This window comes from Exophiala spinifera, assembly GCF_000836115.1.
Source record: "Exophiala spinifera strain CBS 89968 unplaced genomic scaffold supercont1.2, whole genome shotgun sequence".
Taxonomy (NCBI): domain Eukaryota; kingdom Fungi; phylum Ascomycota; class Eurotiomycetes; order Chaetothyriales; family Herpotrichiellaceae; genus Exophiala; species Exophiala spinifera.
The window spans coordinates 1,540,793-1,564,076 of record NW_015622514.1 but is presented as its reverse complement, the minus strand read 5'-3'; the positions used below and the strand labels follow the sequence as shown (position 1 = coordinate 1,564,076).

The 23,284-nt window shown below is 51.5% G+C and overlaps 11 protein-coding genes across 11 annotated transcripts; 8 read left to right on the top strand and 3 right to left on the bottom strand.

The window, feature by feature from the left end:
- Positions 1 to 1,149: 1,149 nt before the first annotated feature.
- PV08_02861 (uncharacterized protein) lies at positions 1,150 to 1,887 on the bottom strand (the record flags this gene model as incomplete). Its single annotated transcript, XM_016377219.1, has 1 exon — positions 1,150 to 1,887. One exon carries the CDS (start codon positions 1,885 to 1,887, stop codon positions 1,150 to 1,152), a length of 738 nt encoding a protein of 245 aa, XP_016238789.1.
- Positions 1,888 to 2,239: 352 nt separating this feature from the next.
- Positions 2,240 to 4,491, bottom strand: PV08_02860 (uncharacterized protein; the record flags this gene model as incomplete). The annotated part of the gene is made up of 5 exons (XM_016377218.1): positions 2,240 to 2,250; positions 2,306 to 2,391; positions 2,455 to 3,312; positions 3,378 to 3,609; positions 3,666 to 4,491. The coding sequence occupies 5 exons, from the start codon at positions 4,489 to 4,491 to the stop codon at positions 2,240 to 2,242; spliced, it is 2,013 nt and encodes a 670-aa protein (XP_016238788.1).
- Positions 4,492 to 5,007: 516 nt separating this feature from the next.
- On the top strand, positions 5,008 to 5,619 carry PV08_02859 (uncharacterized protein; the record flags this gene model as incomplete). The annotated part of the gene is made up of 1 exon (XM_016377217.1): positions 5,008 to 5,619. One exon carries the CDS (start codon positions 5,008 to 5,010, stop codon positions 5,617 to 5,619), a length of 612 nt encoding a protein of 203 aa, XP_016238787.1.
- Positions 5,620 to 5,652: 33 nt separating this feature from the next.
- Positions 5,653 to 6,501, top strand: PV08_02858 (uncharacterized protein; the record flags this gene model as incomplete). Its single annotated transcript, XM_016377216.1, has 1 exon — positions 5,653 to 6,501. One exon carries the CDS (start codon positions 5,653 to 5,655, stop codon positions 6,499 to 6,501), a length of 849 nt encoding a protein of 282 aa, XP_016238786.1.
- Positions 6,502 to 7,173: 672 nt separating this feature from the next.
- Positions 7,174 to 8,366, top strand: PV08_02857 (uncharacterized protein; the record flags this gene model as incomplete). Its single annotated transcript, XM_016377215.1, has 2 exons — positions 7,174 to 7,834; positions 7,882 to 8,366. The coding sequence occupies 2 exons, from the start codon at positions 7,174 to 7,176 to the stop codon at positions 8,364 to 8,366; spliced, it is 1,146 nt and encodes a 381-aa protein (XP_016238785.1).
- Positions 8,367 to 8,679: 313 nt separating this feature from the next.
- Positions 8,680 to 9,556, top strand: PV08_02856 (uncharacterized protein; the record flags this gene model as incomplete). The annotated part of the gene is made up of 3 exons (XM_016377214.1): positions 8,680 to 8,881; positions 8,979 to 9,243; positions 9,328 to 9,556. 3 exons carry the CDS (start codon positions 8,680 to 8,682, stop codon positions 9,554 to 9,556), a joined length of 696 nt encoding a protein of 231 aa, XP_016238784.1.
- A 1,811-nt stretch (positions 9,557 to 11,367) lies between these two features.
- PV08_02855 (uncharacterized protein) lies at positions 11,368 to 12,220 on the top strand (the record flags this gene model as incomplete). The annotated part of the gene is made up of 3 exons (XM_016377213.1): positions 11,368 to 11,478; positions 11,548 to 11,709; positions 11,819 to 12,220. 3 exons carry the CDS (start codon positions 11,368 to 11,370, stop codon positions 12,218 to 12,220), a joined length of 675 nt encoding a protein of 224 aa, XP_016238783.1.
- A 646-nt stretch (positions 12,221 to 12,866) lies between these two features.
- On the bottom strand, positions 12,867 to 13,640 carry PV08_02854 (uncharacterized protein; the record flags this gene model as incomplete). Its single annotated transcript, XM_016377212.1, has 1 exon — positions 12,867 to 13,640. One exon carries the CDS (start codon positions 13,638 to 13,640, stop codon positions 12,867 to 12,869), a length of 774 nt encoding a protein of 257 aa, XP_016238782.1.
- A 642-nt stretch (positions 13,641 to 14,282) lies between these two features.
- On the top strand, positions 14,283 to 15,424 carry PV08_02853 (uncharacterized protein; the record flags this gene model as incomplete). The annotated part of the gene is made up of 2 exons (XM_016377211.1): positions 14,283 to 14,886; positions 14,940 to 15,424. The coding sequence occupies 2 exons, from the start codon at positions 14,283 to 14,285 to the stop codon at positions 15,422 to 15,424; spliced, it is 1,089 nt and encodes a 362-aa protein (XP_016238781.1).
- A 1,999-nt stretch (positions 15,425 to 17,423) lies between these two features.
- On the top strand, positions 17,424 to 19,649 carry PV08_02852 (uncharacterized protein; the record flags this gene model as incomplete). Its single annotated transcript, XM_016377210.1, has 2 exons — positions 17,424 to 19,348; positions 19,403 to 19,649. 2 exons carry the CDS (start codon positions 17,424 to 17,426, stop codon positions 19,647 to 19,649), a joined length of 2,172 nt encoding a protein of 723 aa, XP_016238780.1.
- Positions 19,650 to 21,117: 1,468 nt separating this feature from the next.
- On the top strand, positions 21,118 to 22,406 carry PV08_02851 (uncharacterized protein; the record flags this gene model as incomplete). The annotated part of the gene is made up of 2 exons (XM_016377209.1): positions 21,118 to 21,139; positions 21,193 to 22,406. The coding sequence occupies 2 exons, from the start codon at positions 21,118 to 21,120 to the stop codon at positions 22,404 to 22,406; spliced, it is 1,236 nt and encodes a 411-aa protein (XP_016238779.1).
- Between the last annotated feature and the right edge of the window lie 878 nt (positions 22,407 to 23,284).

Below are 23,284 nucleotides of genomic sequence, written 5' to 3'. Positions count from 1 at the left end.
TTGTCGACTCGCGGATGCCGTCCAAGGAAACTTCGCTTCCGTGTTATGACTTGGTAGCAAAGACGACCATCACTTGACGATAATTCCTGAAGAAGATAAAGGCCAGTATGTTCGATGCCTAGACGCAACCCGAGGGCTCCGGTGGCCCTGTTACCCCGGATCCCAGCTACATGGATATCGAAACAGTCGGATCTGCCTGTGCTAGCATGTTCTTGACTGCTGGGTACGATGGAGGGGAACACGGGGTATATCGGACGTTCGAGTCTGGGCACTGCGGGAGAGATCAGTCCAGGGTCGAAGCACTGAAGCCTACATATTGTACATGTCTACCTACAAAAGATATATCAGATAAAGTACCTCAGTCTGACCCCCCAGTTAGGAAACCGGACGATGCCGCCCTTACTGACCCCCGACTAGCGCGACCAGGGTGAATGATCACTATTTCAACACCTTTCTCTCCCACAAAGTCGTCCGCTTTTCACAACCACAGTTCCCAGCGTCTGATGCCATGGCCAATCTAGCCTACAATTCCCCTGGCTGTGAAAAAGGCGTTTCGCAGAAAGGAGTACTTAAACGGCACGGCCCTACACAAATCCACGACAACTCGAGACCGTTTACTTGTCCTGCCAGAATGTGCATTTTTTGAGTCACGAGTCTCATTATCACTATATTTAAGAAAACAGTGACATCTGGGAAGGCGAAACCCTTCTCGAAATGGAGTCCGGCAAGCATGATTGAGTATATCTACCCCGTGATGCTTGATTTCGGAGTCAGTATCGGATAAGGCTATTCTCGTCCATCAAACGGCGTTGATGAAGGATTCTACCGCGAACTCCCGTGGAAGGGAAATTCAGCATCACGAACCAGGCTCCAAGGTTGGAGCTCATATCGCAGCTGGGATCCATGACCGTGTATATGTATAGCCGCCGTATGTCATGTTGTGCTGGTGATATGCTGATGTGATGTCCAAGTCACCCATGTCGCCACATCACCATACCAATAGCTTTTCCTGGCCCCGCCAAGCCGTTGCGAGGCTGGAAAAAGGCTGTCCTTTCTGGTCCGTCGTCTCGGGTTCGTTCGCGGTGTGCGGTCAAGGTCGACTTGGGAAACATGCGTGTGAGTAGTGCGTGTAATACCCACCACACACAATCAAGACTCCCTTTTCCATCCTTCCCATCGTTCGAAATCGGCCGTGTCGAGGTCAAACAAGTCTAATACACGCCCGACGGTCTGGTTTGAAAGCTCATCTACACTGGACGCCTTGATGTAATAAGCAGGCACCGGCGGGAATATGATTGCTCCACTCTGCGTCACAGAGAGCATGTTGCGTAAATGGATCTCACTCAAGGGAGTCTCTCTCGCCACCAGCACCAGCTTCCTCCGCTCTTTAAGCATGACATCCGCGGTCCGAGAGATCAGGTCATCGCAGTAGCCAGAGCTGATGGCAGCCAACGTCTTCATCGAGCAGGGCACCACGACCATGCCATCCGTCTTGAAAGAGCCGCTTGACACTGGAGCAGCCATGTCGTTGATGCTGTGGACGTGATCTGCGAGTGCACGTACGTTTTTGGGGGAATAGTCTGTTTCGTATTTTATCGTTGCCTCGGCCCATTTACTGATGATGAGGTGGCTCTCGATATTTAGCCGCCGTAGTGCGATGAGTATCTTGATGCCGAGGACTGCACCGGTGGCACCGGTCATGGCCACCACAATCCTCTTTCGGCGCGCATGAGGACGTAGCGACGTTGACAGGCTGGTGCGGGTGTCTTTATCAGTGTCTGAAGTTGCTTGAGATCCATTGGTGGTTCTGGCGTTCTTCAACTCGTCATTTTCTCCCTCAGAAGCACTGGTGTCCGGCGAGTTGGTTGACTTGAACATTGCGGGCATGTTCTAAGGGGATTCATTAGACTTTTGGCACTGGCAGTTTGAGGATGTCGTGGTGGTTTGCGCAAGCAACATGCCAAGATAGGCCAATACCTGTTACGTAGAAAATCATCTGGGGCCTTGCAACCTTTACGGCCATGTTATATATATAGCCCTGCACTGTGCGCAAGGATTCTGCTATAGCTGGTGACGAAGCTTGAACGTGTTCTTCGAGCGGCTGCAAAAAACCGTCCCTCCGAGCCTTGATGCAGGCGGGACCAGTAAGCACAGAGATTCTTGATGTCGCTCCGAAGCGCCGAGCCTCCGAGTTGCCCAAAATTCGCGCTTTACAGCAGGATCGCAGGAGTGGTGTGTACTAAATGGCACCTGTAAGAAGGAATTTCAGTCACAAAATCCTAAATTATATACCTGACATGCTTACCTCCCATGATGTAGTTGAGGTAGTTCGTGGGGGACATTTCCATGGCCGGCAACCCCATATCCGTCGCTCCGGGGTCGTAAGGAACGCTGGACAGAGGACATTTGCGTCAGCAGCCTTTCGCAGCTATTTGATGGGTACTAGTGATTTACCTTTGATCAAAGCCATTTGCATAATCAGCGAAAGGGTCCCAGTCAGCATCAAGGTCTGGTACAAATCCAGATTGTCCAAGGTCTGCACTGTTCCAACCCTGCAGAGCGTTGTAGTCAACTTGCAACCCGGAGTCGCCAGCTGTAAATGCATCTTTAAGAGTCACCAGCGCGTGGATGTGCCTAGACGATAACCACTGGGTGACCCCATCAGCTGATGCCAGATCATCCGCGTTGTTGGATTCTGGAGACGAGAATGCCTCAATAACCTTCTCCCTCAGATACCGACACTCAGGCTTCACCCTTGTCTCTTCCCATATGCAGAGGAGCAATACGGAACTTAACGCGGTATGCACCATGGACCAGCTCCGTAGTGGCACCGTGCTCACCGCGCTGAACTCGAGGAACGTCTTCGTCGCTTCGATGAGGTTGTTTTCAGCACGCTCCCGGAGGCGCAGCTGTTTCTGTGACAATGTTATTGGTGGATGGTTCAACGAGCGGTTGGCATTTCGAATTTCTGGTCGGCACAGAAACGTGACCAAGAAGCACTTGTGCATCTTTAATGCTAGATGTTGGAGGCGTTCTAGACTTGATCTACATTGATCATGGTCTTCCAAATAGCGTTTCGTTTTCCGGTGCAGCGTATCAAGTTGCTCAAGCATAGTTGTGACGCCGTCAACGTCAGGGGAACCGTTGTTCAGCACTGCTATGGAGATTCGACAAAGAGCATGCATGAAACCATAATAGGTAAGTTCGGAGCCCTCGCAATCTAAATCGACATGTACAGGCGCATTTATTATCGCCAATGGGCGTCGAGCGTGACACATACTGAGCAGAGTATCCTGCCATATGATATTTGACCTATGAATAACAGAATTTTAGAGATGCACAGTACAGAAAGTGCACGTAGTCGCAGAAAAGCATACCAGCAAGTTCTCGCTTTGAGCTTCACTGTTTCTGGGATGTTCATCCTGTTCCCTCTAGCGTGGAAGTGGAGAGTTTGAGCAAGGCGAGCCGTGGTACCCAGCGATGCCCAAGCTGCATCAGACTGTCCAGTGTTCTGAAGCATGTTCCCCAAGACCAACATTGTCTGAACATTTTCCTGGGTCGGACGGAACAAGAAGTTCGCGAGTCGCAACGCCTGGAAAGACCTTCGCGCTAAATGAATATGAGCACTGCTTCCTGGAAGCACCATTGCTGTGTTCTCCACTTACCAAGATCATAACAGACACGAGATCTGTCGGGTCCAACGAGATCTGAAAAATGTGCCGCATTGGATAAGACGGCAAGAATCAGGCTGATCAAGCCGATTGCTTGCTCATTCCCCCATTCCTTTGAAATTGTCGTGGATTTAAACTCGCCCGCTGTGTAGGCTCGTAAATAAGCGTGCACGTCTAATTCAAACTGGTCCATATCAACGAGTAGCGGATTGAAAGGGAACACCCGCATCTGGAAGATCGGAAACAACGACAAGATCTCTTGCCGATGTGGTATCACCTGCAGCAACCCACACCAACGCTCAGTGGAAGACGCGAGGTCCATGAACGGGTAAGAAGCCAGACTGTTCTGTAGCCCCAATACAGACCCTACATCTCGTGCCAATTCCTCGCCATCGGTCTGCTGCGCCTTTGCCTGCGCGATGGATGCGATGGAATAGGCCTCTGATGGGCTTGAATGACGGTTGGTTCCCTCAAGATGTGGCTCAGGAGCTCCCAATGCTGCTGGGGCAGTGGATAATCTCAGTGGATGAGCAGGTATCTCTGTGTTATACACACTTCTTTGCACCGGAGTCGCGCGTCTCGAAGGCCTTGAAGCTTCGTATACACAGATCTCAGGATGTCCACGCTTCTTGCATGTTGTGCAAGGCTTGTTATTATCGCACCTTACTTTGCGGCGCTTGCACGGGACACAAGACCTCGACTCATGCTGTTTCCGCTTTTGTCTCAGGACGCGATCAATCTGTCCGTTGTCAACCTTCTGAGCATTCGGGGTCTCGGTAGATGGTATCAGAGGTTGCTGCTGAGGCGCAGTGGCGTCCATCGTGAGGTCTGCATATGTCATGGAGGTCAAAAAGTGAGCCCGGGAGGCTCGGCGACTATGTGATGTGTAGACAAAAAGGAGAATCTCCGAGGTTCCGAGAGCACCGAAGCAAGCAATAATAAGTCCTGGGCCAGTGACGAGCCCGTGCCTAATATTTTCTGGGGCTCCTGTTGGCAGCGGGCTCTCAACGCGCGGAGGAGCGATTCTCCCTGCCAGTTATTTGATCGCTACTTGTGAACAACGACATATGCCTCGATCTGAATATGGCACCGATGCGGCACCGATTGTACGACGGACATCTCAGCATGGTCGGCGCCTCGGTGCTCCTGATCAGGATGATGCCCGGTGGCTACCCTGTTTGTGCCTGCTTGCACCCTCCCTAGATATATATATAGGTCATATTCCTTTACAAAAACTGATCAATCTGTGCTTCATCGTACCAGAAACTAACAGGACAGACAATAATATAAACAAAGTCCAACAACAGGCATCCAATCACCTATCCTATCATCCGCAATGGATCACTCTTTCCGCGCCTTTGTTGAACAGCTCAAAGCCGACAACGACTTGGTGGAGATTAACGATGAGATCGACCCTCATCTAGAGGCAGCTACTATTACGAGGCTTGTGTGCGAGACCGACGACAAGGCTCCACTGTTCAACAATCTAAAAATCCAAAATGACAAAGGACTCTTCAGAATACTTGGTGCACCTGCATCTCTTCGACGTTCAAAGAAAGACCGATATGGCCGTCTTGCTCGCCACCTCGCACTTCCTCCGACAGCAAGCATGAAGGAAATCTTGGACAAAATGCTATCTGCGAGTGAGCTACCAGCTATCGCACCAGTTATCGTTGCAGACGGACCCGTGAAGGAAAACTCCTTGACGAGAGACGAAATCGACCTCACAAGTCTTCCGTCGCCGATGGTTCACCAAGCCGATGGAGGACGATACATCCAGACTTATGGTATGCATGTCGTACAAAGCCCTGACGGAACATGGACGAATTGGTCCATCGCTCGAGCTATGGTACACGACCGAAACCATTTGACCGGGCTTGTCGCTGCGCCGCAGCATATCTGGCAGATCCATAACATGTGGAAGAAAGAGGGCAAGGATGTTCCGTAGGCATTGTGCTTTGGAGTGCCTCCAGCTGCCATTATGGCTTCGTCGATGCCAATCCCTGACGGTGTTAGCGAGGCAGATTACGTCGGGGCAATGACCGGCCGCCCATTAGAGCTTGTGAAGTGCGACACAAACAATTTATGTGTTCCGGCCAACGCGGAGATCGTTTTCGAGGGTACCTTGTCTGTTACCGAACTTGGAGATGAGGGGCCCTTTGGTGAGATGCACGGATATGTCTTTCAAGGAGACACCCACAAGTGGCCCGTCTATAAGGTGGACAAGATCACTTACCGGACCAATCCGATTATGCCCATGTCTGCTTGCGGGCGTCTCACAGATGAGACACATACCCTGATTGGAGCTCTTGCTGCCGCGGAGATTCGCAAGGTCTGTCAGAACGCTGGCCTGCCCATTACCGATACGTTCGCTCCATTTGAATCTCAGGTCACCTGGGTTGCGCTCGCGGTTGACACTTCGAAGCTTCGCCAATTGAAATGGACGCCTAAGGAGTTCCAGAAGAAGGTTGGAGATGTTGTGTTCGCTCATAAAGCTGGCCACACCATCCACCGTCTTGTTCTTGTGGGCGAGGATATCAACGTATATGAGGGGAAGGATGTCATGTGGGCATTTTCGACTCGCTGTCGACCTAATGCCGACGAAACCTTTTTCGACGATGTCGATGGCTTCCCACTGATTCCGTACATGTCCCATGGTACTGGACCCCCGACTCGAGGGGGAAAGGTTGTGTCAGATGCGCTGATGCCTTCTGAATATTCGAAAGGTGCGGATTGGCAGGCTGCCGATTTTGAACATTCATATCCAGACAAGCTTAAAGAGAGCGTTCGTAGTAGATGGACGTCGTTTGGTTTTTCGAGTTTAGATTAGACAACACGGATTCTAAAACCGAATGCATGCTAGACCATCAAATGTCCCACAAGGTTTCCATGTTACGAAGCAGGCTGTGTTGTTATATGGTGAAATGACAGCCAAACTAATCGAGCTTACTGGTAATGACGGAGTCAAAGGAATTGAACTCCATAGGTACTCATGTAATGGGAGCTTAGGATGCAAAAAGTATCACTCATAATTACTCCGGACAACAAGCTGGCCTGAGGTCGCCAGTGTTGAGGTGACCAACATGAAGGCAGGTAGGCCGATAGGGCTGAGTCACGTGGCTGAGACTGAGCCGAGAGCTCGGAGCAGTTGGACCCTTGAAACTGAGGACAGTAAAAATAGCCTTGCTTGGTCTGCACAGCGACATGCTACAGGCATAAAATGATTGTGTCAGACCCCGTTTGTACCCAACCCGGTCTTCGCTGCGAGGTGAGAATGGTGTAGACAGTATTGTATTTGGTTAGAAGCCTCGTTACTTTCCGGTGACTTGTCCACATTTCAACAAGTCCAGGCGAACAAAAACCAAACTTTAACATGCAAGTGTTCAGTTGGCAACTCCTCGAAGGTGGGCAGCGTGTTGTTTTACACCATTACTAGTCTATTCCTTCTTTCCTTCTTTCCTAAATGTCTAATTTGGGAATACTTGGGATTGCATACGGCAACATGGGCATTCCTACTGAACTCGTTGGTAGTCTTCCACGGCCAACATATCTCCAGAAGGCGTTTGCAGACTACGATTCAGGCAAGATCTTGCGGGATGATCTCATCGCCGCCCAGGACAAAGCGGTGGTAGATTCACTGAAGAACCTCGCAGCGACGGGAGAAACATTGATCTCAGACGGTGAGCAGAGAGCTAGCTCGTTCGCCACATATCCCATCACCGACACGTTGGGAGGAACGGGGTTGGCAGAGAACCTCGCGGCCGGCGGGCAGTACTTTGCTTACTTTGACGACGGACACCACAGACAACTGCCACGCCTCGTCAAAGGTCCATTCAGGTACAAGACATACGCTTACGAGAACTTCCAAAAGTCGGCGGCGCTGGCGGATGGCCACGCGATGAAGTCTGCCGTCATTGCGCCTTCAATGTTGTGGCTTTTGTACCCCTTGAATGGCACTGTGGAGGGCTATTCCCGAGAGCAGTATGAGGTCGATCTTGTTAATGAATGCGAAAAGGATCTTCGCGGTTGTTTCGCCGCTGGAGCCCGGCGGGTGTCAATTGATTTCACTGAAGGTAGACTGGCATTGAAGAATGACTCCCGTAGCCCGTGGACCGGCATGAACCTCCTACACAAGTTCATCGATCTGATCAATCGAGTCCTGGGTAAGGTCACACCAGCCTCGAGTCGGCTCGTCGCTGACATGATTTAGCTCGTTTCACTCCAGAACAACGAAAGAATATCGGACTACACACGTGCCCGGGTGGTGATTGTGACTCGGTCCACTCGGCTGATGTTGACTACCACCAGCTCCTACCGTCACTCTTCCAGATCAACGCGGGATATTTCTTGATCCAGTTGGCTTCAGAGAAGAACAAGGCAAAAGTGTACGATGAAATTGGAAAGACGATACGGGTGGATGCCGACGGGGTAAAGCAAGTCGCATTTGTGGGTGTCACGAACCCATTGAGCCCTTACATCGAGACACCGGAACAGGTTTGTGATGCACTCCTGGAGGCAGCCAAGTATATTCCCTGCGATCAGCTTGGAGCAACGGACGACTGCGGTTTCAGTCCCTTCAGTGTCGACTCGAAGCCCAAGCACCAAGGTCCCGATTTTGCACGCGAAGTGGCCTTTAAAAAGATCGCCAGCCGGATCAAAGGAGCACAAATGGCCAGCCAAAGGCTAAAACTATGAGTGATCGTTGGTGTGGGTGCTCGATCAACTCGAGCTTTAAATCGTTGAATCTAGGTCGTCGAGCCTGCAAAAGTAACAAGATTTCTCTGCTAGTGTTCGGGCTTCATAAGCGAGTGAGAGTAAACATCGAAAACAATATCTTAAAGCCTCACAATCATAATGAATCCGTACTCTTGACTTGCACCCCTGTAACCGGCTCTTGCAGAATTTGTGAGCACCGAGAAGCAATCCCTCGACACCGGCCTTATGCTAAAGCGGCCGATGGGGCTGCCGACTTTGGACTTGCACCAGTGGCCAATCACCACCTACCGCGATGCCAAGAGTGCAAATGCCCGCACAACTTGAAATTCCATCGCACTTCAAGACTCAGCACAACGATCTTGCACGACCACCGCCGAACAACCCACAACCACTGCTCAAGATGAAGTACATCTTTTCCTCCGAGCAGCTGGTTATTCCAGACGATGTGAAGATTCACATCAGATCCCGAGTCGTCACCGTTGAAGGACCACGAGGTACGAGACACCGTCCACACATTGGCTTTTTCCTCGCAAAGGGCGCAGGCACAAAGGATTTGGGGAATTCTCGACTGACAATTCGGGTGCTTTACAGGCAAGCTCACCAAGGATCTCTCTCACATCGCCGTCACCTTCTCCCTTCCCAAGAGCAAGAAGGGCCAGCAACTCGTCCAGATCGAAATCCACCACGGATCGAGAAAGAATGTCGCTACCCTCCGAACCGTCAAGTCGATCATCGAGAACTTGGTGACCGGTGTCACCAAGGGATACAAATACAAGATGCGATACGTCTACGCTCACTTTCCCATCAACGTCAACATTGAGAAGAACGCCGAGGGCCTCGACCACGTTGAGATCAGGTAAGGAAAAATGCCTCTGCGAATAGCTCCCAAAAGGCCAGGACCAATGGAAGACTCGTACTAATCTAAACGTACTCTGTACAGAAACTTCTTGGGCGAGAAGATTGTCCGACATGTCACAATGCGCGATGGCGTCGCCGTCGAGGCATCCAAGGGTGTCAAGGACCAGATCGAACTTAGCGGCAACTCACTCGAAGATGTCTCACAATGCGCGGCTGATATCCAGCAGATCTGCAGAGTACGAAACAAGGATATCCGAAAATTCTTGGACGGTCTCTACGTGAGCGAGCGGGGCAACATTCTCGAAGATTAGGGTGGTGAATGTTGAAAGAGCAGAAAAAGCAGAGTTTCTCTTGAGGTATGGAAGGAAGGCGTCAACGAATCGAGTATTTGTGCTCATAAACTGCAAGCGTTGCAAATATGGTGCAGCTCTACATTCCACCTGAGCAAGCTTGAGGCCCTGGACCACAGGGTTGAATGTGAAAAAGACATTTTCCAAGAAATTCATCTCTTGATCCCTTGGCTCGATTTACATAACGCCTTCGTGAAAACCTCAGTGGGCCACTTGAGTGTCGAGCGTCGAATGTTGATCTGTGGTTTCGTTGACGAAGGCCGGCCAATCTGCAGTCATGATACTACTCATCATGGGTTTGAGACATCTCTTTCCACCCCGGGTGAAGATGCAGTGGCTTTCTGAGAACATTGCGGTGAACACGCTTTCCTCTTGATGCTTCTTGCGTGTTCTCAATCGTGGCCCTCCGTTCGGCGTTTCTCTTTGAATGAATTTCGATGCTTTTGTCACCTGTTTGAAATGATGGCATGTCCAAGTGCAGCAAACCCATCCTTCTACAAGTCGTTGGCGGGAGTAAGTAGTGGATGTGACTGACCGGTGAGGGTTGGGAATCAAAGTAGCCGACTTCCGTATTGTGGCTGTGGAGGACTTGAGGGCGAATCTCGCGATGCTGATGTCTACCCTGGGTATTTGTTCCTGGTTTGCCTGAGACAATGTGCTGTACGGTTGTGAGTACAGCCCACCTGCTAATTCTTATGCAAAATGAACATCCGGGGCGGGAATCAGCGGCAGCCTTACGAGGAGTCACCAGGCACCCTGCTGCTCACACTGCATCTGACATAACCTGTTTTTGGCATGTAGGTGCAAGCCCAGATCTTCTTCCTGAGGCATTGCTGCATCAGTGCCAACGGTCATCCATAAGCTGTATAACGGTTAAGGAATATGCGTATGCTCTATTTACAGAGAGGATCGAACATGAAGCACGTATAGTTTTGAGGAGGACGAGAAGAAACTCCGGTAGAGGTCACGATGACATATGACATGGATTGAAAAAAAAAGCTAATAAGGATGAGTTGCCTGAACCAGAGCAATCTGGACTGTTTTCAACGGTCGAAAGGTGGGAGAGAGAGAGCTTGATTGTCTTGTGGCCAGGCTCGCTTGCGACGAAGCGACCGGTAAATGGAGGTTGCATACAAATACAGAGTTCTTCCTACTGTAGACCCTAGGTGTTTAGATATGCAATAGTCGTATGTACGAGTACGGAGTAACCGAGAGAAACGAGAGAAAAGAGAGAAAAAGTGTACGCTGCTTGGGCTAACTTAGAGCCTGGGCTGCTGTTTGTTGGTCACTCCACTCCCCATCGCTCGCAGAATCTCCGCTTCAATTAGGTCTCCATCGGCACTCTGTAGACGGTGCTCGTACTCGCGTCGGAGAGGGCCAACAAACACATGCCCAAAGCCACCCTGGGCGACGACGGCGAAACCGAGCAAGGGCCTCCCAAGGGCCACTATTTTCAGTCACCCATCTGGTCCGCATCAACATCTCCTCCGGATTTCCAACTGATCTACACTCGACTATCTCGGTGTCAATACTTGCACATTTAACCCAACTCATCCTCTCCCTCGACTCGCCCATTCTTGGTCTATCCTATTTCTTGCCACATCTCTAACATTCCATATTTTTATCCTAGTCCTGCGAAAACACTCCCGTGGGTTACTTACCTATACACGCCGCCGCATTCCCCCGGCCCGGTGCCCTTCGCAACGCTCGCAACGCTCGCAACGCTCGCACCTCTCACAACCTCACAACCTTACGTCCTCTGCAGCACAACCATGCCTCTCTGCGGAGGCAATAAAGTCGTCCAGCGCAAGTTGGTTCTTCTCGGAGACGGCGCCTGCGGCAAGACGAGTTTGTTGAACGTGTTCACGCGGGGTTTCTTTCCGGTTTGTTGTGCCTCCCGTTCCAGCCGGAGCGTAAACGCAGCAGAGATCCTCACTAATGCGGCGCAACAGACAGTGTACGAGCCCACGGTGTTCGAGAACTATGTCCACGACATCTTTGTTGACGGGATACACATGGAACTGTCGTTATGGGATACAGCTGGACAGGAAGAATTTGATCGACTACGGTCACTATCGTACGACGACACGCAGGCGATAATGTTGTGCTTCAGTGTACGTACACACCAACACTTTTCTTCCGCGCATGCGCACTCGCATGACGCTATGATAGAACACCGAAGATACAGAGGTTGGATGAAGAAGTTAACACTTCGATTGACAGGTCGACAACCGTGGCTCCCTTGAGAACGTTGGCACGAAATGGATCGCGGAGATCAACGAACACTGTCCTGGCGTCAAGATCGTGCTGTGCGCCTTGAAGTGCGATCTTCGGGAAGAGCATGAGAAGGAAGAAGATGAGCCAAACACTCCACCACGACCGATGATTCAATATAACGAAGGCTTGGAAGTTGCTCGGCGGATTGGCGCTCTTCGATATCTCGGTATGCTCCCCATCCTTCTGGCGACATCGGTTGCGCTGGTATACGCGGGAACTAATGACTTCGCAGAATGTTCAGCCATGCGAAATCGCGGTGTGAACGAGGCTTTCACGGAGGCTGCTCGAGTAGCTCTGCAAGTTAAACCGGCGAAATCGGAAGACGACTCGAAATGCTCGGTCATGTGAAAATGTCCCGGCAGTTTCGTATCGTTCACCTTTTGCCCTTTCTCATCTTTGAACTCTCTCAGAGCGTAGTTCCGGTCCGGTTCATCGACTCGCTACCTTATATCACGACTTTCCTGTTGTACATACACCCTTGACGTCTCCTTCCCTTGTCTTGTTCGCGTTCTGGGCGTCTCCTTTTAGCGTTGATCTTCTGGACTAGTCTTGTGTTCTTTGGGAAAAGCAGGAGACAGGCATTGGCCGCTGCATTTTGACTGCAATTCTGAGTCTGGCTAGTTATGTGACGGGAGCTTCATCAATGATATACGAGCTGCCAATAGAATGACTCTTGCGAGTTCTTGATCGGAACCCCTTCTCATCTGTTCGTATGATTGAATGGTCTATTGACTCGGCGTCTCTTTCTGAACGAGCCCCCGTTGGACTGTCGCATTAAATGCGCTTGGTGTATGAGAAAAAGCACACTGTTCGTCCTTGCGCCCGCGTTGTTGCCGTGTGTCAAAAAGAAGGTTGCGATGGAGACAGATAACTAGACAGTCTTCAACGCATCCTTCAAGATGGCATGTGCGTAGCACTCTCGGTCCAGCTAGAAAGGCATCCTCAGTTGGGCATTGAAATAACAAGAATATTTCAAAAGGAGCAGACGCTATTGCTATATCCCATTTACCAGTGGCTGTCCATTACTTCGACCTCTTGAGCTGTCTTCCGGTGCCTGCACATCTTCATTAAATAAAATCCAATCCTTGACACCACCCTTCCAATCTGCTATTCGTCCTTCTCGGATCGGGACAATGACCACTCTCACATCCTCAGCGCCAATGTAACAGCTTCCGGCATCATCTGGATTTGGTGCGTGGTGCTGTACGCCGAATAGACCGATCTCCTCCTTTGCCTGATCTCCAAAGGTATTGTTTGCTAAATGAGTCTCTTTACACCACTTCTCTTCATCACTTCCTTGCTCGAGAAATCGTGCTTCACCAGTTATGGTGGTGGATATGGAGCTCAGCGCCGAGGTATTCAGGTTCAGCAGTAAGCTGGCCAGACTGGACCGAGTTGCGGCAGCTGGGGGACTGCCCGAGCGCTCGCCAGATACTGATGTCGCGGTGGGAGGACGATGACTGACCCAGTCGTGGACGAGCAGGGAGACCTTCGGATTTGAGGTGAGGTTTCGAGTTTTGATGGATTGCGCAGAGGTGGTCATTATTATCACCGGCCCGTGCTCCAGGTAGTTTGGCAGAAACGTGTAGTTCATTAGACTCACGTGCGGTGTAGGCTGAGATGAGTCGGGAGCGGAGGAAATGGTGCCCAGATGCAGGAAGCGTGCATTCTTGAGACATTGAGACACTTCAGGAGGAAGACTGGAGGAACGGATTGGATGTGTCGAGGCGGAGGGCTCGTAGGTGAGCGGTGGATGGTGTTCAGACATTGCTGGAGGTTGTGCCGTCAGGGAGCGCGCCGCGGATCGATATCGAGCTATTGCTACTGATAAGCTGTACTATAGTAACGAGAATGACACAAGTGCTCGCAGCATGTACACTCATATGCAGGACAACAGATGGACGGACTGACTCTGGCTGAGAGAAAATGAATGATGTGCATCTGCCCCGCAAATGAGAAGGTTGCTAAGTGCGTGTTAGCGGCAGCACTACCAAATGCGTAGCCAACGCCCCATGCCCATTGTCAAATGTTGTCTGGAGACTGGAGTCTCTTCCACTGACGTCGCCCTTCCTCCTCCTCGTGACGCCCATCTCTACCTCCAATCGCAGCTCCCACCACCTCGGCTTGTCGTGTGAGCCTGACAGTACAGTAGAACCCGCATCGCTCGTCCTCTGGGGATTTCCCCAGCTTTGCATATTAGTATCACTACCGGACAGACCAGTTACCTCTCCGCGCTCGTGTGTACCTCGACGCACCTCACCACTACCTTCACGCCAGATCCAAATACCAAGCAAAAAAGTCCAGCCAGCTTCCACAGGGCAGATAGACCTTCACTTTGAGGGGTCTGCCGTCGTTATCACCTGTCTCTTGTACCACAAGTTGCCGCAGATTCTATTTCCACGCTCCAGTCATGCTCGCTCGACGACTACCCCTCTGCTCTCCTCAAGCTTCCTCCTTCTTCCGCGCCTTCACCACCTCCGCTCTATCTCGAGAACCTGCTCGCTCCCCAGGCCTAGGCGACATCACACCCGACGGCACCGATGCTTTCATCACCCGGCAAAAGGAATTCCGTGACGGTCTCGAAGCGACCAAGAAGAGAAAAGAACAAGCTGAAAGTCAGTCTCCAGTTACTGCCTCCCCCAATGCGTCTGATAGTGCTTCTGGTGTCTTTAATTCTCTTGGACTGGGCTCACTTTCTACCGCCCCTCATGCAGAAGAAGCAAGGCAAGCCGAGACAGATACCTCAACCAGACGCTCCGGAAAACTCTCGAGTCTGATCTACGGCACCCCTGAAGGTCAGCAGCTAGACAAGGAGATGGAACGCTCCTTCTCCCAGGTCCTCGCTCGCGGCAAATACGTCCATTCGATCGTCTTCCACGACGTCAAGCCTGACAAGGTCGATGAGTATGTCGAACTTGTAGGTAGCTGGTACCCCAAGATGGCGAACATCCCCGAGAATAAGGTTCACCTGGTGGGAAGTTGGAGAACAGAGGTCGGCGATTGTGATACATTCGGTATGTGTGTTTGCAACGGGTATGATCGTTGCTGGTTAACAATGTCATAACAGTACACATTTGGGAATATCAACGCTACACAGGCTACCATGCGTCATTACACAGCATCTCCCACCACCCTGAATTTCCGGACTTCGACAAGAAGCTGAAGAGTCTGATCAACTCAAAGAAGGTTTCGCTGATGCAGGAGTTTTCATTCTGGCCAACAACTCCCCCACGGAAGCTGGGTGGTTTGTTTGAGCTGCGATCCTACACACTACACCCGGGTAATCTACTGGAATGGGAAACGCATTGGCGAAATGGACTGAAAGCGAGGAGAGAGGTAATGGAGGGTGTAGGAGCCTGGTTCGTCCAGATTGGAGACCTGAACACTGTCCATCACTTGTGGCAGTTTGCAGACCTCGAGGAGCGTAAGTTGCGTCGAGAACAATCCTGGGGTGTGGAGGGATGGGCAGACACAGTCCACAAAACCGTGCCGTTAATCCAGACTATGAAGAGCAAGATTCTCATTCCCATGCCTTGGAGTCCCGTGGGATGAGGAAGAGACGCTTGGAAAGTGTGGCCATGTATCCTAGTGTCTGAAGTTTTCGATGCTTCGAGTGCTGAGTGTATGGTGGGTGGTTCACGAAGAAAATGCGGTGGTCTGGTCCCCACTGGGGAGAATATCACGCAGGGAACTGTGAATCACAGCATCAAGAGCAAGGCTGGTCGGAAGAAAAAATTTGCCATACTCTGTTGTTGAGCGATTGATATGGCTGATAGTTGGCTTCTCTGAGCTGAACACTCCGTAGGAGTATGACAATCGTGACCAGCCAGCCACGAGAAGACAATCCCCCATCCTCATCTAGCCATATATCGGACAGTGATCACGTCTCCACCGCAGTCAGCACCAAGCTGGCCAGTGATCAGTGATGGTCTTGAGCTTGCAATGACGACATTCACCACACAATCTATATGCTCGAACCTCGAGCAGATTAGGGTCGTTTCAGAAACAAAACCCCTCGAGAAAAGCAACGATAAGAAGAGAGCCAAGTTGATATGCTAATTGTACTAAGCAGCGATCTTTGGCGTGCGGGAAGCGGATTGGTGCCAAGCGAGGTGCATATTTCCTGTCGGCGTCAGATCGTCGTACACTACCACTAGATGGCTGCTTCGTCCAAGTACGAGTACTCCGTACACACACAATCATGAGGTACGGTACAGTATGTTCCTTGTGCATGAACGGACCACGGTCATCCGCCGGCGTTATAAGAGCGCGACGGTGGGAACAAAGTGAGACCGACGCAACTTGTCGTAATGGGGACGCGAACGTAAACGGAGAAGTGAGGTTAGGCCAATAATGAACCTCTGGCCAGAGCGGGGGTGATCCTGGAAGAGCGGGAAATTGAACGAGAGGCCAAGTTGACAGCAAATAGGTCGGCCGGTTGACAATAATGACGTGGACCACGATGGTCCGTATAGGCTAGTAGAAAAGAAAGGAAGAAAAGCTTAAGAGATGCTTGACTCTGGGAGGATTTGCGGCTCAGGGGCAGGGGTTTGGTGGACTTGTAAAGGTCCTTAAACTTCTTGAAGAGCATACGTATACAGATGTCTAACAGTCACTAGGTGAGTGGTAGTGGAAAGTATCTGTGCTTCTCTTGCTGGTGCTGGGTTCGTGTGGTAACGGGTAGAGTTTTGGTGGTGGTCAGGGTCACTGCTGAGGATCGCTGCATCGCTGAGATCCTGGCTCGTCAAGAGGTGACCCATGTCCCATGTAATTGTACAGTGCTCCGTTAAGGCCCAAACATGGATTTAAGAGAGATTCGATGCTGCAAGACACGTGCATCATAGAGCCACCAGGTCACCCACAACCCGCATCCACAGCATCCTTTGTTCCGTCGACATGGAGCCGTGATGGAGTCTTGCGGCCAAGGGGATTGGCAGGGCCTCCGTCTCTCAATCTGACACCGACAGCCAATAGCTGGGCCTTGAAGACAGCACTGTGGCTGAGTTCGCAGGCGCCTATTGCTCCAGCCGTGGTCCCTAAGGAACTACAGTGTGGTCACTAATGCAGCCTCCCTTCGGGAGCCACTAGGCATCCCTGGATAAACTCCGTGCTGCCGACCTGTAGGTTGTGCTTGTGGTCTGTCGAATGTGTGAAGTGTTTCTCCTTTGTGCTGCTCCCGTCAATTGCTTTCTGCTTGCAATTGATTGAGCACGGCCAAAAGTCTTTCCTTTCTCTCTCTTTGTTTGTCACTCATTTTACCCCAGTCACTCGTTTTTTTTGTACAGAAATCCTACCGTAGTCGTTCTTTCAACATACCAAGCTGTGGAAATTGTTCCACGTGCGTTCATTCCATCCGCCGGGCAGTCTGGACCGTGAAGCACAGAACCAAAACCCATTGACCACCTGCCGGAAGAACACCTTCAGACGCATACCAACTTCGGAGATCTTGATCCAACATGTCTTATTAGACCTCCCTACTTAACAAATAATATCACTTGTACTGTCTTTGTCTGCTGAGCACGCTCAGTCGGCGGCCCATAATCACCAGACGATGTTCGACGACATTGTGCCCGAACACGAACCTCAAATACACCCCCGGAATCCCTACCCTATTGCCCGACCAGGTCCGATACCAGACTTCAGGTTAGATGGGTTGTTTGTGGAAGAGCCAGTGAAGGTCTCGTTGGTTGCAAGGAGTGAGGCCAGCGACACGTCGAGCTCGAGCTCATCCAAGTCAAACGGAGGTGGAGGTGGAGGATCCAGCGACACGTTACCAATCCTTTTGGGAGTGCTCGTACCGCTAGGCATTGCGGTAGTAGTTTTGGTATACCTGCACCGTCGGCATTTGAGGAAGCTCCGGGAGGAAGATGCAGAGGACAAGCACAAGTCCTTGGATTTCGGTCTCAACATCTCGTCAGAGAAATCTGGCGGCGGTGGCCCCCAGATGTCCGAACACCCAGGGTCTGGAAGGAGAGCTCGGGGATTGTCGATCGATCTAGGGATGCATAACCCGTACCTTTTGCCGCCAGAATTGCACCAGTCTCGGGAATCCTTCCACTCACTTTCTCGATTAAACACTGGTGACGACAAGTATCGAGCAACTACTTTCATTCCAGATGATGGTTCGATCCGGCCTCCATCAAGCCACAGGAGTCCCGTCGATGATTCCTCAAGTTATACCGGATCCATGAGGAACCCTTTTGATTCCAAGCAAAACCTGTTGTATAATGGGCAGGAAAATCCAAGGGGGGAACGCAGTGGCTCTGTGGACATGATGCCTCCCACGTCAAGAACTGGGCCCACGAACCTCCTTGCACCGAATACGGGAAATGCTGGAAGAGAATCCTACTTAAGCACAACGAGTAGCAATGGCGCCCTGACAGCGTTGAGGGCTAGTAACAATTATCTGGGACAGTTCATCGCCGGGGGTAAAAGCATACAGCCAGAAGATTCGAGCAAAAAAGAGCCCGCGGTCACAGTCGCTGAGATTCGAGTTGACCCTCCTGCAGAGGAAATCCAACCTCCCCCGCCGGCTGTCGTGAAGGAGCCTCAATATCATGAGCCATCTGCTGCGAAGGCCCCATACCCATCACACCAGCCAAGAGCCTCGGACGCACCTGGTATCGCTGTCAGCCAGCCAGAAGAACGCCAGCCACGACTTCCTCAGCTCAGTTTCATTGACTCTCAAGGAGTCAAGCAGAACACTGTCGAGCTTCCGGCGGACACGCACGTGAAAGCTCCAGCCACCAACGACGCTCCTGAACATACTACCGCGCCTTCAGCAGATACCGTCCCTAATACTCCTCAAACGCCCTCCAGTCAGTACCAGCAAGACTCATATGTTGATGATTATTATAATGACTACGAAGCACATGGAGCCGAAGATTACCAGGACTACCTAGATTACGAGCAATATACTGGTTACGACCAGAGGAGGTCGATGATGGGCATGCGACCTCTTCCCCCCGAGGATCCTTCCGACAATCCTGAACAGCGAGCCAACCGCATCCGGTCTTTCTATAAGGAGTACTTTGACGAGTCCAAGCCACATCCACCTGGACAGCATCAAGATCCAGCCGAAGCTGGATTTGATAACTATCATGATGGCTACTACGACGATGGCTCTTTTGAACCTCCCCGCCAACCGTATGGGCGTCACCGTGCAATGTCGAATGGAAGCTACCTTACGGCACCGCGAGCATTCTCATCTGCATCAGGACGGCTCGGGCCTCCTCCTTCCATGCGACCCAAGAAGAGATTGCCTCCACCCAAGGCACTCAATATTTTGCCTACTCCTCATCTACTCGACAACGACAATTTCTTGCCAGCGGATTTTGCACCACCCAAGAAGTTCCAAAATCAAAGAGCTGGTACCCCTGATAGTCTTCGGGGTGGGGTTCGGCAGTACCAGATGCCGCTGAAAGCCCACGTACCGCTGGCGTCGTCGTTCGATGACCTGGCGGTGATTCCAAGCCCGTAAGTTCAGGTCATTCTCCATTCCCCTTGACAAGCATACTAACACTGTGACAGTCACGCATTGAGAAGGTCTGGCACGTTCACGGCCTTGGACTTTGCTCCACCAGGTCGACTGCGGGCAGCAGATTCTGCAATGAGCGAGACTGGCAGCATCCGAAGCAATCGGTCTGGCATTTCTGCCATGCACAACCACAGCATCCGCACAGGAGCTTACCGTGTTAGCCGCATCCCCAAGGAGGTGGCCGGCACCAAGAACGAGTTGTATGCAGCTTTGAGACCACAGTGGAACCTCAACCGATAAAATCTAGAGCCATTTTGGACTTGATATGTATATATGGCCGTGGAGCTCGCGGTTTATTCCGACATTTTAAAGCGTGCAGGACATTTGAGCATAGCGAGAGGAGTTCAGAGGCGGCACTGAGCGTGCCCTTTAGCTCTCTGGGATAGTTTGTGTGTAGCATGTGTACTAGTACTCCTCACATGCCAGAAGAAACAAAATGTATATTATCTCGGACTGGGCCGGCTGGTCGGGGACCAGCTTGAAATGAGTCAAATCAGCTGGTATCGTGACAAAAGGACTCGCCCAGATCTAGATGTATTGTACAAATATCGATATTTAGCGAGGTGCGTCCGGAGATGCATGATAGTCGGGACCTGGCATTGCTCGCATTGGGTGAATACGAGCAACACCGTCTGGGCATGTCTAATCTTGGGTCACACATGGGCCAGGGCGGAACCGGCTAAAAAGTCACTTCTGGTGCGGGCCAAAATACCGGGTGACATTGGGTGGTGATGCGGTGATCCCTGGTTCTGGCGCAATTGATGTATGACAAAGATGATGGAAAAGCGGATTGTATGGAGCCCAGAGTCTCACAACAATCGGTGCTCGCATCGTTCGGCGCCTGGACGCAACTTGTCTGGCGATGACGAGGAGAGAAACACTGCCTGAAGATGTTGTGCTTGTCATGCTCTGGCCGAGGTGCAACCAAGTTCTTACTGTATGTGCGAATGAGAGGAAGCGAGACATGGAAGGTGCCTACAGGCTACAGTCGGTACAGTAGATATGCCTCACTCGGCCTAGCTGCTGTCCTAACCACTAGGTCTGCCCAACGGCTCCCAGAGGGCTCTACAATATTGCAGCGCCATATGGAACCTACTGTAGGCCGATGCGAGCCCGGGTGGAGAGGTTTGTTTGCATGTTGTCAGGGCTCTAGGACTATAGGAGGAGTAGCTGCAGCACCCGGCGGCCATGGTAATTTTAATCCTGCAGTCTTCCCATCCCCTACAGCGCCTTGACCTCTTCAGATCTTGCTCCGCCCACAACATCCAACACCTCGCTGCGCCTTGAGCCATTGCCACGATTCTGAGATCTCTTGACGTGAGATCTCGGGTTGAAACCTCTTCTTCATTCTCTCACGCGCTCCGCACAGGCACAGAATATACAGCGTCCTCCAACCCGTATATTTACCGCCCTCGACATACGACCTAGCCTGTAACACGAGCATTTACGAGTCTCGTATTTGGCCGCAAGGATCGTCCTCACCCGTGTTCTGACACCCATCCACTTTCCCGTCAGTCACCTGCGCGTAGCAGCTCTATCGATTCCTCTTGAACGTAACGAACGCTCTCTTAAGGACTCATCCCCCCTGAGATCTTTGGGCTCTGCAACTTGGCTTCGCTACCATCGACTTGCCTCTGTCTTTGTCTGTCCGCTTGCCGCGGGCAAGCTCTCCTGACGCTCGAAACCTGTCACCACAACCGATATCACCATGTCTGCCACAGATGTCACAGGTAAGCGGCATACAGCTTGCTTTGGGATTCACAGCTCATCTAACTCCGGCTAGACACCACCACCACCACAGACGACCCGAACAACCTCACGACGACCATCGTGACAACCTCGACAAGTTTAACAACCTCTCCTGCCACGACCGTAATAGTCACCGACTCTACCACCTCGACCCCCGAAATCACCACCACAACCCCTCCACCTACAACTACCGTCTCGACCGTCTCCCTTCCTGATTCCACCACCGTTGTAGTCACGACACCGACTCCGACGACACCAAGCGTAGTAGACGTTACATCTACCATTACTCAGACCCCACCGACCACCAACAACGATACTCCCACCCCTTCAGTCATTGTAGTCACTTCTACGCTTCCTCCCGATGACACCAGTAGCAGCACCGCAACGTCCAGTATCACATCAACGCTATCTTCAGCTAGTTCCTCACCCTCGGCCTTGAGCGCGTCTGGATCGGGATCCAGTTCCAGCAGTGGCCTTGGTTCTGGAGCCAAGATTGCCATTGCGGTTGTGATCCCCATTGTGGTGATTGCCGCGGCACTCTTGATTGGGTTCTTCCTATGGCGGAAGAGAAAGGATCGAAAGGACGCGGAAGAGTTGCGCAAGAATGAGATGGCCGAGTATGGGTTCAACCCGAACAACGACCCCACACTGGTGGCCGGGGCTGGTGCGTATACGGACAATCAGTCGGAAGCCCAAGATGACGGCAGTGGATATCGAGGATGGGGAGCCACCTCTTCCGGCCGCCAGGCTTCCACGACACTTGGTTCGAATGGACGAGGCAACAATGGCATGGCTGTGTCAGAGAGTAGCAGCCAGCCTGGAGGTTACGGCATCAAAGATTCACCCAATGGCGCGTCCGACGCATACTCGGCTGATCCTTTGATGAACGGTCACCCTGAAGGCGGTGATGGTGTGGCGGCGTTGGGTGCCGGAGGACTGGCGCGAAATCGTAGCGACGCCGCAGGTATTCGACGAGGGCCATCTAACGCGTCCTCGGCCTACTCGACAGGTCATCAATCCGAAGCTTCGTCTGACACGCCTGGTGCATCAGGTCCATACTACCAGGAAGAAGTACCGTACAACATCTACAACGACGCGGCTCCCAGTCATGGCCCATACGGTGACGGCTCTTATGGCGGCGTTGGAGGTCAGCCTGTGATACGAGACGTTCAAGCAAGACGAAATACTCGGATCGAGCGGGCCCCAACATTTCCTCAAAATCAAGGTGGAATTGCACAAAACTTCTAGAGTCGCTGACTGGGAGGTTTTGTTTCCACGTCGCTTTTTGCTTTACGTGCATGGCGGGGAGTCCCTTTACATTTCTTTTGCATTGAAAAGTTTCGTCGATTGTGTGTGTCTATCTACTATACCCCGGGGTTTGACTTCTTTCACCTCATTGGAATCTCTGACGACTTTTCTATCACAGTCTCTTTTCCTATCGCGGCAATTCAGGGGCTTATTTGGGAAGGAATTCTCTGCGAATACCTAATTAATAGCTGCTTTGGACATGAAGTGGACGTACTGAGGTTGGAGGCATGGTACATAGGTGTGGGAGGAATGTAGTTGACGGAGGAGCGCAGAATGAGCATCTATCGATAGTTGGGAAGATGAATCTAGCCAGCTACAGATTGTTACAGATTTTTACCAGTCGTATCATGTGTATATATACTTTGGTACCTACCTAGGATGTTTTGCGTACTCGTAGTAACCAAGGGCTCAATGGCGGTCCTTCTCTTCAGTTTACTGCGATCCTGCAGTAGAGTCCAGTAATGATGCCCATTGTCGTGGTGAGCGAGTACGGAGTAACATACCTGTTATGTCAACAAGGGGGAATAATGATGAGGCTGTTTCTCACAGCCTTGCGTCATGTGTCGACGGAGAACACCAAAAAAAATATCCCCCCGAGTCCTCTTCTTCCAATTCGGATTCAAAGACTGACAGGTATTAAGTAACCACACTAACATACCTACCTAAAGGTACATCGTTTGTTGCCTAGTTGAGAAAAAGCACCCAAAGCGAGTCCTCTCGACCCGACATCGCTTTTCGGTCGTGTCAAGACGATAGTCAAGTTAGTTCACACTTGCTCGGCTCGCAGAGTGGAGGGGGAAAGAGGGCGGCAGCGAGTG